This window comes from Ceratotherium simum, chromosome 34 (genome assembly GCF_057802395.1).
Source record: "Ceratotherium simum simum isolate JZ-2026a chromosome 34, ASM5780239v1, whole genome shotgun sequence".
Lineage (NCBI taxonomy): Eukaryota > Metazoa > Chordata > Mammalia > Perissodactyla > Rhinocerotidae > Ceratotherium > Ceratotherium simum.
In genome coordinates this window covers 11,576,059-11,589,203 of record NC_141933.1, presented here as the reverse complement: position 1 = coordinate 11,589,203, position 13,145 = coordinate 11,576,059, and the positions used below count along the sequence as shown (strand labels likewise).

The window sequence follows — 13,145 nt, the reverse complement described above, 5'->3', positions numbered from 1 at the left end:
CCAGAGGCACCTCTGACCCTGGCTCTCTTGCTGTAGCCATGCAGGGAGCCAGTTCAGCCGGGCAGGCAGCGTCCCTCACAAGAAGAGGCCCCCCAAGGTGGCCAGCAAGGTGAGGGTGGGCAGGGATGGAGGGCAGGTAGACCAGGGGCTTCCTCATCCCCCATAGTCTTCCCTTCGCTTGCATCTCTCCAGGCTCACTGACGCCAAGCGCTTCCCCTCCCCTCATGACCCTTTGGCCCCGCCAGCCCCCAGTTTCTCCTTCTCGCCCTCTGCCCCACCAAGGGAGTGAGTAGACCTTGGCGTCCCCAATCCAGCAGAGCCCGCAGTGGATAGACCATGGGCTCCCTAAGTCTGGACTTTTTCTGCTTCTTCCCCTTTTCCTCTTGGTCCTCAGTCATCGTCTGTGGTCCCAGACCAGGCCTGCATCAGCCAGCGCTTCCTGCAGGGAACCATCATTGCCCTGGTGGTGGTCATGGCCTTCAGGTGACTTGTCCCCCAGGCTCTGGGGGTGGCTGGCTGGGGCAGTCGAGCTGCCACAGGCCCAGGCCTGGGGGAGAGGAAGATGTGACCTGGGAGACCAAGTGGCTGAGGTCTTGGGGAAGGAGTGGGCTGTCTTGTTCTGTCTTGTCCCTCTGGGGCTGGGGAGACCGGTTTACACCTGGGAGCCCAGCCCCTGGGGCCAAGGACCACAGGCCCTGCCCTAGAGAATGGGCGCTGGACGGTGGCTCCAGCTCTAACCATGACCCTTTGCTGTGGCTCCCAGCGTGGTGTCCATGTCCACACTGTATGTGCTGAGCCTGCGCACCGAGGAGGACCTGGTGGAAACTGATGGGTACGTCTGGGCCAGGCGGGGCTTCGGTGGGCCGCCCAGGGCCAGAGGAGCCAAGGAGGCCGTGTCCTCTAAAGGGGTTCCACCTCAGGGTCTCAGCCTGCTGGAGGCTTGCAGGGGTAGGTGGGAGGGCCTCCCTAGAGGGGGCAGCTGTTTCCCAGTCCCTGCTGAAGCCGATGTTGCTCTGTGGCCTACTCAGTGCTCCTCCAGGTAGCTGGGCCTCTGAGAGTCAGGGGGCATCTGAGCGGCCCAGGTTGGAATGGGGTGGGGGGAAGGAGGGCCAGGGTGGGGCCTTGGGCTCTGCCCACTGTCACCCTCAGCTCCTGGGCCATCTCTGACTGTGTCTTCTCTTTCTCTCCTCCTCTGCGCCTTTCCCCCCCTTTCCTCTCTGCTGCCCCTTAGCTCTTTTGCCGTGTCCACTTCCTGTCTTCTGGCCCTGCTCCGGCCCCAGCACCCTGGGGGGAGTGAGGCCATGTGCCCATGGTACGTGTCTGGACCAAGCCCCGTCCTCTGGCCTCTGGCTCCTGCGGCCCTTCTTCCTGCCTACCCTGTTCACTTCCTCCTGCCCTGCCTGCTTCTCTGGAACTCCCAGGCCTCCCCGCTCAGGCTCTCCCAGCCCCTCTGAGCTCAGCCCACCCTTCCCCAGCAGGTCCAGCCAGAGCTTTGGGACCACTCAGCTCCGACAGTCCCCTGTGACCACCGGGCTGCCAGGCACCCAGCCCTCTTTGCTGCTGGGTGCGTACGTGGGGTGGGTCTGGAGATAAGGGATGGGGGAGAGGTGGCTGTGTTCTGGGTGGGGGTCTCTGCCGCTCCCCTCCGGCTCATACAGCCGCTGGCTTCCTTCCTCAGTTACCACCGGCCTGACCAGCTCGGCCCCAGGTCCAGCCATCCGCATCTTGGACCTGTGCTCCAGCCACCCCTGCCCAGTCATCTGCTGCTCCGCACCCACCTCCAGCCCTACCAGTGACCCTAGTCTTGGTCCCAGCTTTAACCCCGGCCATGGTCTCAGCCCCAGTCCCAGCCCCTCCACCAACCACTCAGGTATGGCTATCTCAGGGCCACGCTTGGGTTGGGGGCGTTTTGCATGAGTCCAGAGAAAGGCCCCCAAAACTCACTGGTGGGAGGGTCTCCTGGAGCCTAGAATGAGGATCTTGGGAAAGACTGGGGGGGGGGGTTCCCCCTGAGGGGGCCAGGAGACAGATGGGGGTCACCCAGAGTCCAGTGAGGCCCTAGAGACAGCCGGGCAGGAGGCAGCCAGTTCCCTCTTCTCAACCTGTCCCTGGTTCTATCCACAGGCCCCAGTCAGATGGCCCTGCTGCCAGTCACCAACATCAGAGCCAAGTCCTGGGGCCTGTCAGCCAATGGCATTGGCCACTTCAAGCATCCAAAGAGCTCAGAGCCTGTGGCCAGCCCTGCAGTCCCTTTCCCTGGGGGGCAGGGCAAAGCCAAGAACGGCCCCAGCCTCGGTCTCCATGGCCGGGCCCGCCGAGGAGCCCCCCAGCCTGGCCTGAGCCCTGCTCAGCCCACTCAGGCCCGGGGCCAGTCAGGTACATGCTCTGCCCCCACCCCTCTCAGCCCAGCCCAGCAAGGCTCACTGGCCAGGGCCCATTTCAGCCCAGTCGCATGAAGGCCAGGGTGCAGAACCGTGAGTCAACAGACGTTTGCTGAGTGTTACTAAGTACCAGGAATCAGGCCAGGAGCCTCGTTTCATCCTCACAACACTCCTGCAAGACAGGAATTGTCCCTGTTGTTCAGACGAGGAGACGGAGCCTCAGGTGCAGTGACTTGCCCTGGGTTGTACAACTTGTGAGCAGCAGAGCTGGGATTTGACCCCAAGTCGGCCTGACTCCAGGGCCTGGCTCCTTCTATGTCACCATGCCAGGGCAAGGAGGGTGCCGTACAGGGTCCCCCCGATTTTTCCAAACCTCAAACCTTTGGTTTTAACAAAGCTAGAGAACGCTTTATTGCAGAGGTTTTCAAACTGGGTTCCTCCGAGGTGCCCCAGGGGCTGCCTTCAACCTGGCAGTTCTGCTCTGGGCATTGGGCCTCCTCGTCAACTTTCATTTGATGGGTTTTGTGGCTTAAAAAAAAAAAAAAAAGCTTCGGAATTGTGGCTTGCTGAGACTGAAGTTCAAAGTGATGGGGGAACCGCACAGGGTGGATGCTCACCAGACAGCTGTTTCCTGGGTCTCTGCTCCATGGCTGGCTCTGTATCAGGCACTGGGGGTGATGAAGACACACATGCGCTGTCCCCAGAGAGCTCACAGACATGAAAACACAGCAGTATGTGAGGCTCCAAGGGGACGCAGGGGTAGATTGGCACCTGGGGGGGCACTCAGTCGAAGCTGGGGGGGGAGGTGATCAAGGAAGGATCAGGAAAGTGACACTGGAGTTGAGTCTCTGAAGGACAGTGGGAGTTTGCCTAGAAGTGCGAAGGGCACTTTCCATCTTGTCTGTATCTGATGCCTGTCCATGGCCCCGTGGGGCACTGTGGGTCCTGCTGGGGTCCTTGGGTGCCTCACAGAGCTGAAAAGGTACCAGGTCCAGCAGGTGTTCAGTGGCTAGTGACCCCAGCTTCCCCTTCCTGGGTGGGATGGTCAGGCAGCGGCAAGCCTGTAGGTGAACTGAGATGAACAAGAAAGCCTTGTCTCCCCCACCCTGTGTCCCACCCAGCCAGCCAGTCTGTGGTGGGTGGGTTCAGACAAGGCCACAAGCAGTGGTGTGTTGGCTTTCGAGGGGGGGAGCCCTGATTTGAGTGTGTGAATACTCCCACCGTGGCTGATTTCAAGCTACCAAGTTGACATCACTGAGCCCAGAGCTGGGAAGAGATGTGCGCGATCAGGAACGGGCCTGAAGAGCGGGCTCCTCTACAGCCCTGGCGAGGGATATGGAAGACCCATCCCTGCTCCTGGGTGTTCTGGTTCCGTCAAGGAGGCAGCCCTCAGGCGCACGGGAACTGGCTAGTCCTAGGGCTGCTGGGGAAGAGGGTGGTGTGACCTCAGCCATTATGGGGGTCTGGAAAGAATAACCTGAAACTTCTTCATACTAAGGTGTGAGTGATCCGAGTCTGCCAAGGAAAGGCTTGGCTGCTTCTCATTTGTGTACTGCCTTGTTACCCTCCTCCCTGCCCCAACAGCCTCTCTCCTTGCAGACCCAGTGCCCTCCCTGACCTCCATCCAGGTGCTGGAAAATTCGATGCCCATCACCTCCCAGTACTGTGCTCCAGGGGATGCCTGCAGGTGGGCTTGGCTCCCTCCCTTCACCCCAACGACAGGTTCCCTCAGGTGACATGAGCTCAGGCAGTACAGGTGTCCAGATCTTGTCCTCCTCAGGGAGGAGCTTCCTCCCACCAGGTGGGGCAGCCCCTTTCTAGGTCTTTGAAGGGCTCCAGTATAGACTGGGGGCTGAGGAGTCGATGTGGGGGGCTTCAGCAGGGTGGCCTTGGGCTAAGGAGCCCGCATTGCCCTTTCAGGCCTGGGAACTTCACCTACCACATCCCCGTCAGCAGCAGCACCCCGCTGCACCTCAGCCTGACCCTGCAGATGAAGTGAGTGCTGCCCCGGTGTGGAGGAGTGGAGGGATGCAGTGGTCCCAGGCAACTTGGGGACGGGGGCTAAGGAGGGATGCTAACTTTATCGCCTGCTCCGTGCTTCGCTGGCTGTGTGACCCTGGCAGTCTCTGGGCTTCAGCTCCTCCTGTGACATGGGCTGCAGCCTCCCAGGGGTGTGAAGACTGTGTGGGATGGTAGATGGGGAAGGGCTGGTAGCCATCTGGGACCCTGACTCTTTCGCATCATTTTCAGGCTGTGTGGGGAGTCGGTGGCTTGTTTCAGCCGGGCAGGGGAGGTGGAGTGGAGGGCTGGCTGGGAGGGGGCTGGTGCTGAGGACCTCGGAACCCCACCTCCCTGCTGACTGGCCTTCCCCCAGCTCCTCGTCTCCCGTGTCCGTGGTGCTGTGCCGCCTCATGTCAGAGGAGGAGCCATGTGAGGAGGGGGTCTCTCCGCAGAGCCTCCATACCCACCAGGACACCCAGGTAGGGGGCAACTGGGAAGCTGTGGGCCAGCCAGGCCCCAGAGCTTCCTCTCCCCTGGCACAGCTGGGCCCCCAAACGGGTGAGGGGAGGGAGCCCAGAGTCAGAGTGAAGGCACCTCCACAAGGGACACTTCAGGGCCTGGGCCTCTGCGCCCCGGGGAGGGAGGCATGCGTGTACCTCACTGCTGAGGATCTCTGGCCCTGTCCCTGCTCTGTCCTGTCCCCGGCACTGCCTTGACAGAGCCCCAGGGAAGAAAGCAGCTCCATGAGGACTAACCTGGCATGACTGCAGTGGTGGGGACAGGGAGGGTGTCTCTGGTGTCCATGGCAGGGACAGCTAACCTGGTCTGGTCTCAGGGTCAGGACAGCCACCCAAAAAACCCATGTTTAGTTAACATGAGACTTCAAGGATGATTTGGGGTCAGCTGGGGAGAGAAAAGAGGACACTGTCCCAGGAGAATAGCACGTGCAGAGATCTGGAGGCCAGGAAGAGCATGGCCTGCTGGCAGGGCTGAGTCAGGGGAGACAGGAAAGACCCCTGGACCTCAGGCTCCGGCTGGGGAAGCAGCATGGTTCGAGCTGCGATTTTGGAAGATCCCTTGGCCTACATGTAGAGGGCTACCTCCTGCTCTGGGAGCCAAACGGCTGGGTCCCTGTTACTGTCCAGCTCCTCACTGGCCATGCGACCCAAAGGTGGGACTCTCAGCACAAGTTAAGGGAATTTCTTCTCATCCATTCATGTGTTTATTCAACAAATATCTATTGGGGCCCCTCTGTCCCGGGCCCACTGCTGGGACCAGCTGTGGGGAGACAGAGGTGGGGTACACACAGGCCTTGCCTTCCCCTTCCAAGAAAACACTCTCTAGCTGGGGAGAAAAGAGGGGCAGAGAGTAACCTGAGTAGAGGATGGAGTGAGTGACTCCTCAAAAGGAGCAGGCCCCACAGCCCCTCAGAGGAGAGGGCACCCGAGTGGAGGGAGAGCCTGGCCGGATGCTCCGTAGACAGGGAGCTGAGGCCTGAACCACACAGTACGGAGGCGAAGACAAAGCCTCAGGTAGGAGATGGGCCAGCCGCCACACTACCCTGCAAGGGCGAGAGCCTGACAGACCTGGGTGTGAATCCAGCTCTGTCGCACGCCCACCGTGTGATGTTAGGCAAGTAACTCAGTTCCCTCATCTAGAAGCAGCATCGCCTTATTGGGCTGTGGTGAGGATGGGGTTAATGAAATACTTGGATGTGCCTGGAGTATAATGGGTACAAGGGAAGGGAGGCAGGAGCCAGGGGACATGGCTGTGGACTTGTAGGTACCTGGCACAGAGTATGCCTAGAGGGTGGCTGCCATTGCTCCCCAAAGCAGAACGTGCTCCCTCTGACCTCTCTGCTTTTACCTTCATAAAACTTGCCACAGAGCCCAGGGCTGCAAGGCCATGGCGAGAGGGATGCTGGTTGGGACGGTGGTAGGGGCTGTCCTGACCCCTCTCTCCCTTCTCTCTCCAGGGCACTTCCCACCAGTGGCCAGTAACCATCCTGTCCTTCCGTGAATTCACCTACCACTTCCGGGTGGCACTGCCGGTGAGCTCGGACACCCCACCTGTCCCTAGAGGTCCAGGCACCTGTATCTCAGGGTGGGGCTTGGGGGAGGGATGGGAGGGTTTGCAGAGCACATGGCAGGACTTGGGGCACCCCCAGAGCTGCCTCACCCCTTCCCACTGCCCTTGCACCCAGGGTCAGGCCAACTGCAGCGCGGAGGCCCTGGTCCAGCCAGCCACAGACTACTACTTCCACTTCTACCGCCTGTGTGACTGAGCTGCCTTCCTCAAGGCAGCGCCACACCAGGGCCCGGGCGTCCCCGCGCGCCCCTTCCACACTGGATGCAATGGTGTTACACTGGAGCCTGCCTCCTGCCAGCTCTCTGCCGCTCACTGGCACTCCCTCGGAGAGACTGAGCCAGGCTTGGCCCTCCCCGAGACTGGTGACACTGGAAGTCCTCACACTGGAGTTGCTGTTCCTGCTGGTCACTCCTCACACACCACGGAGGGAGCCAGAGAGAGACCTCCTGGGGCCAGGACAGGACCAGTTCTCATCTGGGCAAATAGGGTGGGTGGAGGGCTGGCTTCAGGTGCCCTGGAGGCAAGGGGAAGCCTGTGACTGTCCAGAGCCCACCCTCCCTGCCACCCCTGTTTGAGAGAGGACCTGCCCACCTTTGAGATCAGCTGAGACATGGATCAAGCCCTAAGAGACTTGGCTGGACCCATGGGTTGGTGGAGGGCAGGTAGCCCTTACCCTCGAAGCTGCTCCCTGGGGGGTAGCTAGGTGGTGGACGTTTTGGGGTTTGACTGTTACGCTGGACTTGGACTTCTATGCTTTAAGTGTGGCCCAGGAGTTCTCTTCTCCCTGGGAGAACTTGGCTTCCAGGAGCTCCCAGGACAGCTGAAGCCAGCCCTGGATGGGTTGGAGACTGACATGTGCCTTATGTACACTTAGTGCCTGGCTGAACCAGTGAGGCCCAGCAGGCCAGGTAAGCCTTGGACTCATTAACCTGGACTATCTGGGAAGTTCCCTGTGAGCCCCCGGATGGTGTTGTGGCCCCATGGCCTGGACCCCTGGGAGCTTCTAGAGCTCACAGTAGTGTCAGTGACCCATCATTCTCTGAGCAGAGGAGCAGGAATCCCTGCAAGGCAGCAGGCTGGTCTTGGCTGGTGGGTGGATACGAATAGCTTTTGCTGTTATTAATGAAGTAATTACTAAAATGCACTTAAACCAAGGGCAGGAGTGGAAGGATGGAGATGGAGAGCCCAGAGTGGGCCAGAGCCCTGGGGGATGCTTGCCAAGACAGGGCCCTGGCTCTGATCCGTCCCAGGGAGCCTCGAGACACCCTTCCCACTCCTGACCACCAAGACTGGCCTCTCCCTCCACTCTTGTCTGCTGGTGGCCTTGTCTCCCCAAATCAAGGGCTCCTGTGCTGGGCTCGGACAGCTAAGCTGGAGGGACCCATGCTTGGCAGTAGGCCTCATCTCTGCCCACTCCTCCCAGGAGCAGAGCAGTGGGCTTGGGTTATGAAAGAAGTCTTATCTCAGGTGCCAACGTTAACCTTTCTTAGTGGGTGCCTGGAGCATTCTGAGGCCACATCCAGGCTCGTGGAAGGAGTGTGGAAATCCTTTAGCCATGTCTGCCATGGGTTCAGAAATGGGGACGGGAATTGCCGTCCTTGCCGTCATGTTCTGCCACCTCTTTGGGAACCAGGCCTCTCCTACTTCTCATTCTCTACTTTGAGTGGGAGGCCTTTCTGTGAGGGAGCTGAATCTTGAAGAAGCCTATGAACTGTGGGCCCCCTCTGCCATAGATCTCAAAGCACTTATCCTCAGGATAGGGAGACACCAGGGGAACTCGGGGATAGCAGGGGTACCTTACCTCCCAGCCCCCTCCCCACATGGCCCCACTCCCTCATTCTGACATAGGAATTACATGGCTCTGCAAACCTTGCAGGGGCTGAGCCTACTTAGGACTCCTCCGTTGTCCCTCCTCCCTCTGGAGGAACCCTCCCTATAATGTCTTAAAACTGCCGAGCCCCGCCCCTTGTAACAGGATTCTCGGGCTTCCTCAGTTGGGGTGCACGTTCTTGGATGCCGCCCCTCAGTCTTTAACTGGAAAGTGACCCTCTACTGCCCCCTGGAGCCCATCTGGACACAGTATAGCCCCAATCTGGTTAGCAGCTGGCTGTTTCCATGCCTGGGGAGGGGGGTCCTCAGTGCAAGGATTGGGGCCAAGCTGGGGCTTCAAGCTGCTCGAGGGGGCTAAACCTTGGACCAAAGTTGCCTTAAGCCCAGTGAGGTAAAAGGGCTTCAGGGAAGGAGCGGGCCACCTGCTGGAGGCTGCCAGCTGCCTAGCTGGCCCTAGTGAGCAGGTGTTATGGCTCCATCCCCTACCCAGGGCCCCGCAGCCATCCCTCCCTTCCTCTCTCCCATTTGGCATTTATTCCCGTAGCAACTGGGCTAATTCCCTCCCAAGCTTCAAGCTGTACATAGGGCCTCTCAATGCAGTCCCCCGCCCACGTTATCTCCCCAGCAAAAGCCTGCGTGTGCATAGAGCGCCCCCTCCCTGCCAGTTAACTCCCAGTCCCTGTCCCTGAGCTTCGTGTCGTATTTATCTTGTACCAACTCAGACCCTGGAGGGGGCAGAGGGAAGCAGCCCAGGGCCTGCTTGCTTCCTGTCCCCTGACCTCTCCTTTTCTTCTGAAGTAAATATACGTATATAAATAAATGTATAAATACTGCTTTGTATCTGAGCTTGCCTCCCTGTCTCTTCTTAAGATTGTTCTGGTGGGAGATGGAGTCACCTGTGGGGCTAGGACCAAGTGGAATCTGGGGCCCCTGAGCCAGATTGATGCTTTGTCCTCCATTATCCTTCTTAGCTTCGTGCTAGGCTTGAACGGGACTCAGCAGCCCCCTCCCCTAACCACAGCCCATGGACCTACTGCTGTCCAATCTGGGTTCAAAGCAGCCACCTTAGGGAAAAGCCTTCTTAGGGGACAAGCTGAGCCTCTCGAGGGTCCCCAGCCCAGAGAAGGGCGGCTACATTTAGGGGAGGGGACTGGCCCAGGGCAGACTTGATGAATGTGGATTCCTAGAGAAGTTTGCTCTAGAAACAAAAGGGTAGGGCCAGCCTGGTGGCATCGTGGTTAAGTTCGCGGGCTCTGCTTCAGCAGCCCAGGGTTCGTGGGTGCAGATCCCAGGCACGGACCGACGCACCACTCATCAAGCCATGCTGTGGCGGCATCCCCCATATAAAATAGAGGAAGACAGGCACAGATGTTAGCTCAGAGCTAATCTTCCTCAACAAAAAGAGGAGGATTGGCAATGGATGTTAGCTCAGAGCCAGTCTTCCTCACCAAAAACAAAAACGGGTAGTAGGCCTGGCCGCTTCCTATTCACAAGCTTTTCAGTTCCAAGGGCAGGACACCCCTTCCACTGCCCCCTCGCCCCTCACAGGTAGAGAGCAGGGCTTCCCAGCAGCAGGAGCCATCTGAAAGGCAGAAGAGAAACGGGAAGGGGTGGGCCTGGCACCCAGCACCAGCACCACCCCAGCCTTCAGAATGGGCACCAGACAGGACTGTCACACATCTGCCTTTATTGTGAGCAGCAGGTGGGACACTTCCAGCAATAGTAAAAAAATTAATTTACAAAAGCAGGGATTCAGCGAAGCCGCCTGGTTGGAACCTGAAAGAGGAGAGGGGTATCAAAATGAGACCAGCGACCCGTGTTTGCCTCAACTTTTCTCACCGAACCCCTATGCTCCTGGGGCAAGGGCTGATAGGCACACTCCTTTGAAGCTGGGCCACCAGAGCCAATTCTAAGTGACCAGTTTGGTGGATTACCTGCAGCAAGGTTTTTTGTTTTTTTTAAAATCACTTAGTCAAGATTTACTTCAATGACTGCAAATATTGAGACTAGCCAAAATTGTATTCCTTGCTGCAAGTTGTTAAGTCCCAGATCCTGACCCCCTTCTAGCCCACTCCCCAACAGTCTCTTTAAGACATCGGTGTGACTCGTAAGAATGCAATTGTGTAACCACAGGAAGCCTGTGCCCACAGCCGTATGTAGAACACCCCAAAGCCAGATCGAGGCCTTGGGCAGTGTGGAGAACACAGAATTGACAAGGCAGGTCACGCCTGGCTCAAATCCCCATTAAGGACAGGGAAAGTGTCCCCATCCATTTTGCTGAGTCTGTCTCCATTGACCAAAGGGTCATACAGGCCTGAGGACCCCACTGATGTGGGTGTGCGGAGGCTTCCCAGTGTCCCACCCCGTCACAGCTCTTACCCTTGGGAGCTCATACGTAGATGCCGACCCAGAGCAGCAAGAAGAGCACTCCAAAGCCCATGAAGAGCGAGGCCACCAGAGAGATGAGGAGCTCTTTGTAGATATCCCGAGTGTACTTGGTGGAGGTGACCTCATAACTGGCAGGGCGATTAAGGAGAAGCAGAGGGATGGACTGCGCAGGGCAGGGAACCTGGCCAGTGCATCTCTGGGAGAAAGGTATGGGCTAAGGGCTTTCTGGGAGGCTTGTCTGGCTCGATGCAGCCAGGCAGAGGGGCCCAAGAGATGACCTGGACTCTGGTGCTCTGTACCACCCCTCCACCATCCATGAAGAAAATGAGGCCCAGAGGGGTTAGGTCACTTGCCCCAGGTCACATAGCTAATGAGTGCACAGCTGGGAATAGCCTCAGATCTGATACTGGAGTGCACTCCTCCTTACACCACTTTTCCAACTTCAGGTCCCCTATCCCCAACCTCCAGTGCAGCCAAGACCTCTGCTTACTGGCCTGGAAATCTGAAGAGCAAAGTGAGCTCACCCAAGCTTGGAAAATATGGCCACAACCTGACCTTGGACATCAACAGTCTTCCCTTGACCTCCCCAGGCCAAAACAAAACTTGACAGGGTGCATGTACCCTGCATGGTTTCTCCCTCGGTTTCCCACATCACTAATTCTGGCCCACTGGCTGCTCAGTGCAAGGATACACGAAGAACCAGGCCGTGAAGAACATGCCAATAGCCAACAGCACCACGGTCAGATGGGGGAAGACAGCCGGGTTCACTGGGCTGGTGTATCTGCTCATGGCCTCGAGCTCCTGGGGGAGGACAGGAGATCAGAGCCATCAGAGAATCCTGTGACTTCAACCTGGGGGTTATCAAGGAGCCTCGTGCTGCTGTGGCTGCAAAAGGCCTGTTTCAGCCTGGGAAATAGGGAAATCCTTCAGAACCAACATCAGGTGATTCAGTTTGGGAAGCACAATTACATCTTCAACTCTGTCTTTTGATAAGAAGGGCAGCTGCGAATCAGAGGCTGAAACACAGAAGGTGACCAATGGTCCTTAACATTATCTGAGGCCACCCACCACTAGGAAAAAAATGTGATGAAAGGTATGAACTCTCAGCCGGGGAAAAACTACGTATAAAAAAGTATGCCTATAATTTTAGGAGTTTTAGGACCCGTATCTGTAGACACCAAGCTAAAAATCCCTGCTGTAATTCACAGAGCCTGGACCGGTACCCGGATCTCAACTTCTAATTCTATATTCTTCCCACGACAGTATTATGGTATCTCAGGATCTACAGGCAAAAGACATCAGTTAAAATTCTGGGCTCTACCAAATAACACGAGTCTCAGTAAAGTAGTTATAATAATATCTATCTCACAGGGTGGATGTATGATTTAAGAAAGATGACCAACGTCAAAGGATCCAGCTCCCTGCCTGACATAGAGTAGTTAATCAATAGGTGTTTGTTTCCTTCCCAAGGTTATTGGGAGGATTATGAGATAATGCCTGTGAAAGAGGGCTGTAAACGTAAACTTCTGTGCAAATGTTAACTTCCATTGTCCACCCACCAGCCAACGCTTCTAAAATCCAGAACATAACAACTCTGGAGAAGTAAATTGACCCTATTGTTCTAAGACACTGGAATTCAGTTCAGTACACATTTATGCTCCCCCCCCGCCCCCCAAAATGATAAAGACAATCGCTGCCATTTATTGAGCCTCCATCGCAGGCCCTGTGTTTGGCACTGGGAATACAAAGATGAATAGACATCATCCCAGAGCTAGCTGCACGTCAGACGGTTGTCACTAGGAGGCGTGGCCGATACCAAAGAGTCCATGACACGTGCCGAGAGGTCTGTACAGAGGTTGTGGGAGCTCCCAGGAGGGAGCGGCCAAGTGCCTGAGAGAGTTGGAAGTGCTTCACCAACAAGGTGACATTTGCCCAGGGCCTTGTAGGATGAATACGAGTTCGGCAAGGGGAAGAACTTTCCAGATAGAGATAGCTTGAGCACAGGTAACAGAGATAAAAGTCTGAAAATATTAAAAGTGCACACCTCACGCCCCTCACCCTTAAAAATCGGGAGATCAAAACCTCAGCCTAAAAAGTCCACGGCAAGAGGCTACCCTTCCCCGCCCCTCAGCCCAAGCCGGAGGATACAGGAGCCTCCCGTTCTCTGGTTCTCGGGCGTCTGAGGTCTCTGCGAGAGAAAAGGGGTGTGGGACGGGCCCCGACGGGTCCTCATAGCGCTGTAAGGAACTCCCCTCAACCCTCTCACCATTTTGCCGGGCTCAGGGTCTCCGCCGCTCCGCCACCGGAAAAACACGTCAGCGGGAGTAGCCACCGTGTTCGGCCGGAAGAGGAAGTGCACCTGAGCCAGTGGCATTGTGGGACTTGTAGTCCTGTGGTTTTTTTTTTTTTTTGTTTGTTTGTTTTTTGTTGTTTTTGTTTTTGTTTTTTTGTTTTTTT

General features: G+C 57.1%; 2 protein-coding genes across 8 annotated transcripts in view; one reads left to right on the top strand and one right to left on the bottom strand.

Moving 5' to 3' along the window:
* MYRF (myelin regulatory factor) overlaps window positions 1–6,829 on the top strand; it is a 31,037-nt gene extending 24,208 nt beyond the window's left edge. The window contains exons 16-27 of one of the 7 annotated variants that reach the window (XM_014792885.2): window positions 37–109; window positions 395–483; window positions 764–832; window positions 1,232–1,312; window positions 1,479–1,564; window positions 1,679–1,870; window positions 2,125–2,376; window positions 3,981–4,068; window positions 4,302–4,376; window positions 4,756–4,861; window positions 6,358–6,432; window positions 6,586–6,829. In XM_014792885.2, the coding sequence (XP_014648371.2) occupies window positions 37–109; window positions 395–483; window positions 764–832; window positions 1,232–1,312; window positions 1,479–1,564; window positions 1,679–1,870; window positions 2,125–2,376; window positions 3,981–4,068; window positions 4,302–4,376; window positions 4,756–4,861; window positions 6,358–6,432; window positions 6,586–6,666 (1,267 nt within the window). In that variant the 3' untranslated portion in view covers window positions 6,667–6,829. Of the gene's footprint in view, window positions 1–36; window positions 110–394; window positions 484–763; window positions 833–1,231; window positions 1,313–1,475; window positions 1,565–1,678; window positions 1,871–2,124; window positions 2,377–3,965; window positions 4,069–4,301; window positions 4,377–4,755; window positions 6,433–6,585 lie in introns of those variants that run through there. The other 6 variants (XM_087422806.1, XM_014792886.2, XM_087422803.1 and 3 more) reach the window with 6 other exon arrangements.
* Window positions 6,830–9,970: 3,141 nt separating this feature from the next.
* On the bottom strand, window positions 9,971–13,063 carry TMEM258 (transmembrane protein 258). Its single transcript, XM_004437461.3, has 4 exons — window positions 12,955–13,063; window positions 11,380–11,489; window positions 10,680–10,816; window positions 9,971–10,076 (listed from the first exon to the last, which is right to left on the bottom strand). The coding sequence occupies exons 1-3, from the start codon at window positions 13,060–13,062 to the stop codon at window positions 10,690–10,692; spliced, it is 345 nt and encodes a 114-aa protein (XP_004437518.2). The 5' UTR covers window position 13,063; the 3' UTR covers window positions 9,971–10,076; window positions 10,680–10,689.
* Between the last annotated feature and the right edge of the window lie 82 nt (window positions 13,064–13,145).

Bases quoted from the DNA above. Each gene is read 5' to 3' on its own strand.
- TMEM258 (XM_004437461.3), bottom strand. From the start codon at position 13,062: ATGCCACTGGCTCAGGTGCACTTCCTCTTCCGGCCGAACACGGTGGCT. The intron at 11,490-12,954 runs GTGAGAGGGTTG...GTCCTCCCCCAG, and splicing joins ACCCTGAGCCCGGCAAAATG to GAGCTCGAGGCCATGAGCAG. The intron at 10,817-11,379 runs GTATCCTTGCAC...TCGCCCTGCCAG, and splicing joins TTCACGGCCTGGTTCTTCGT to TTATGAGGTCACCTCCACCA.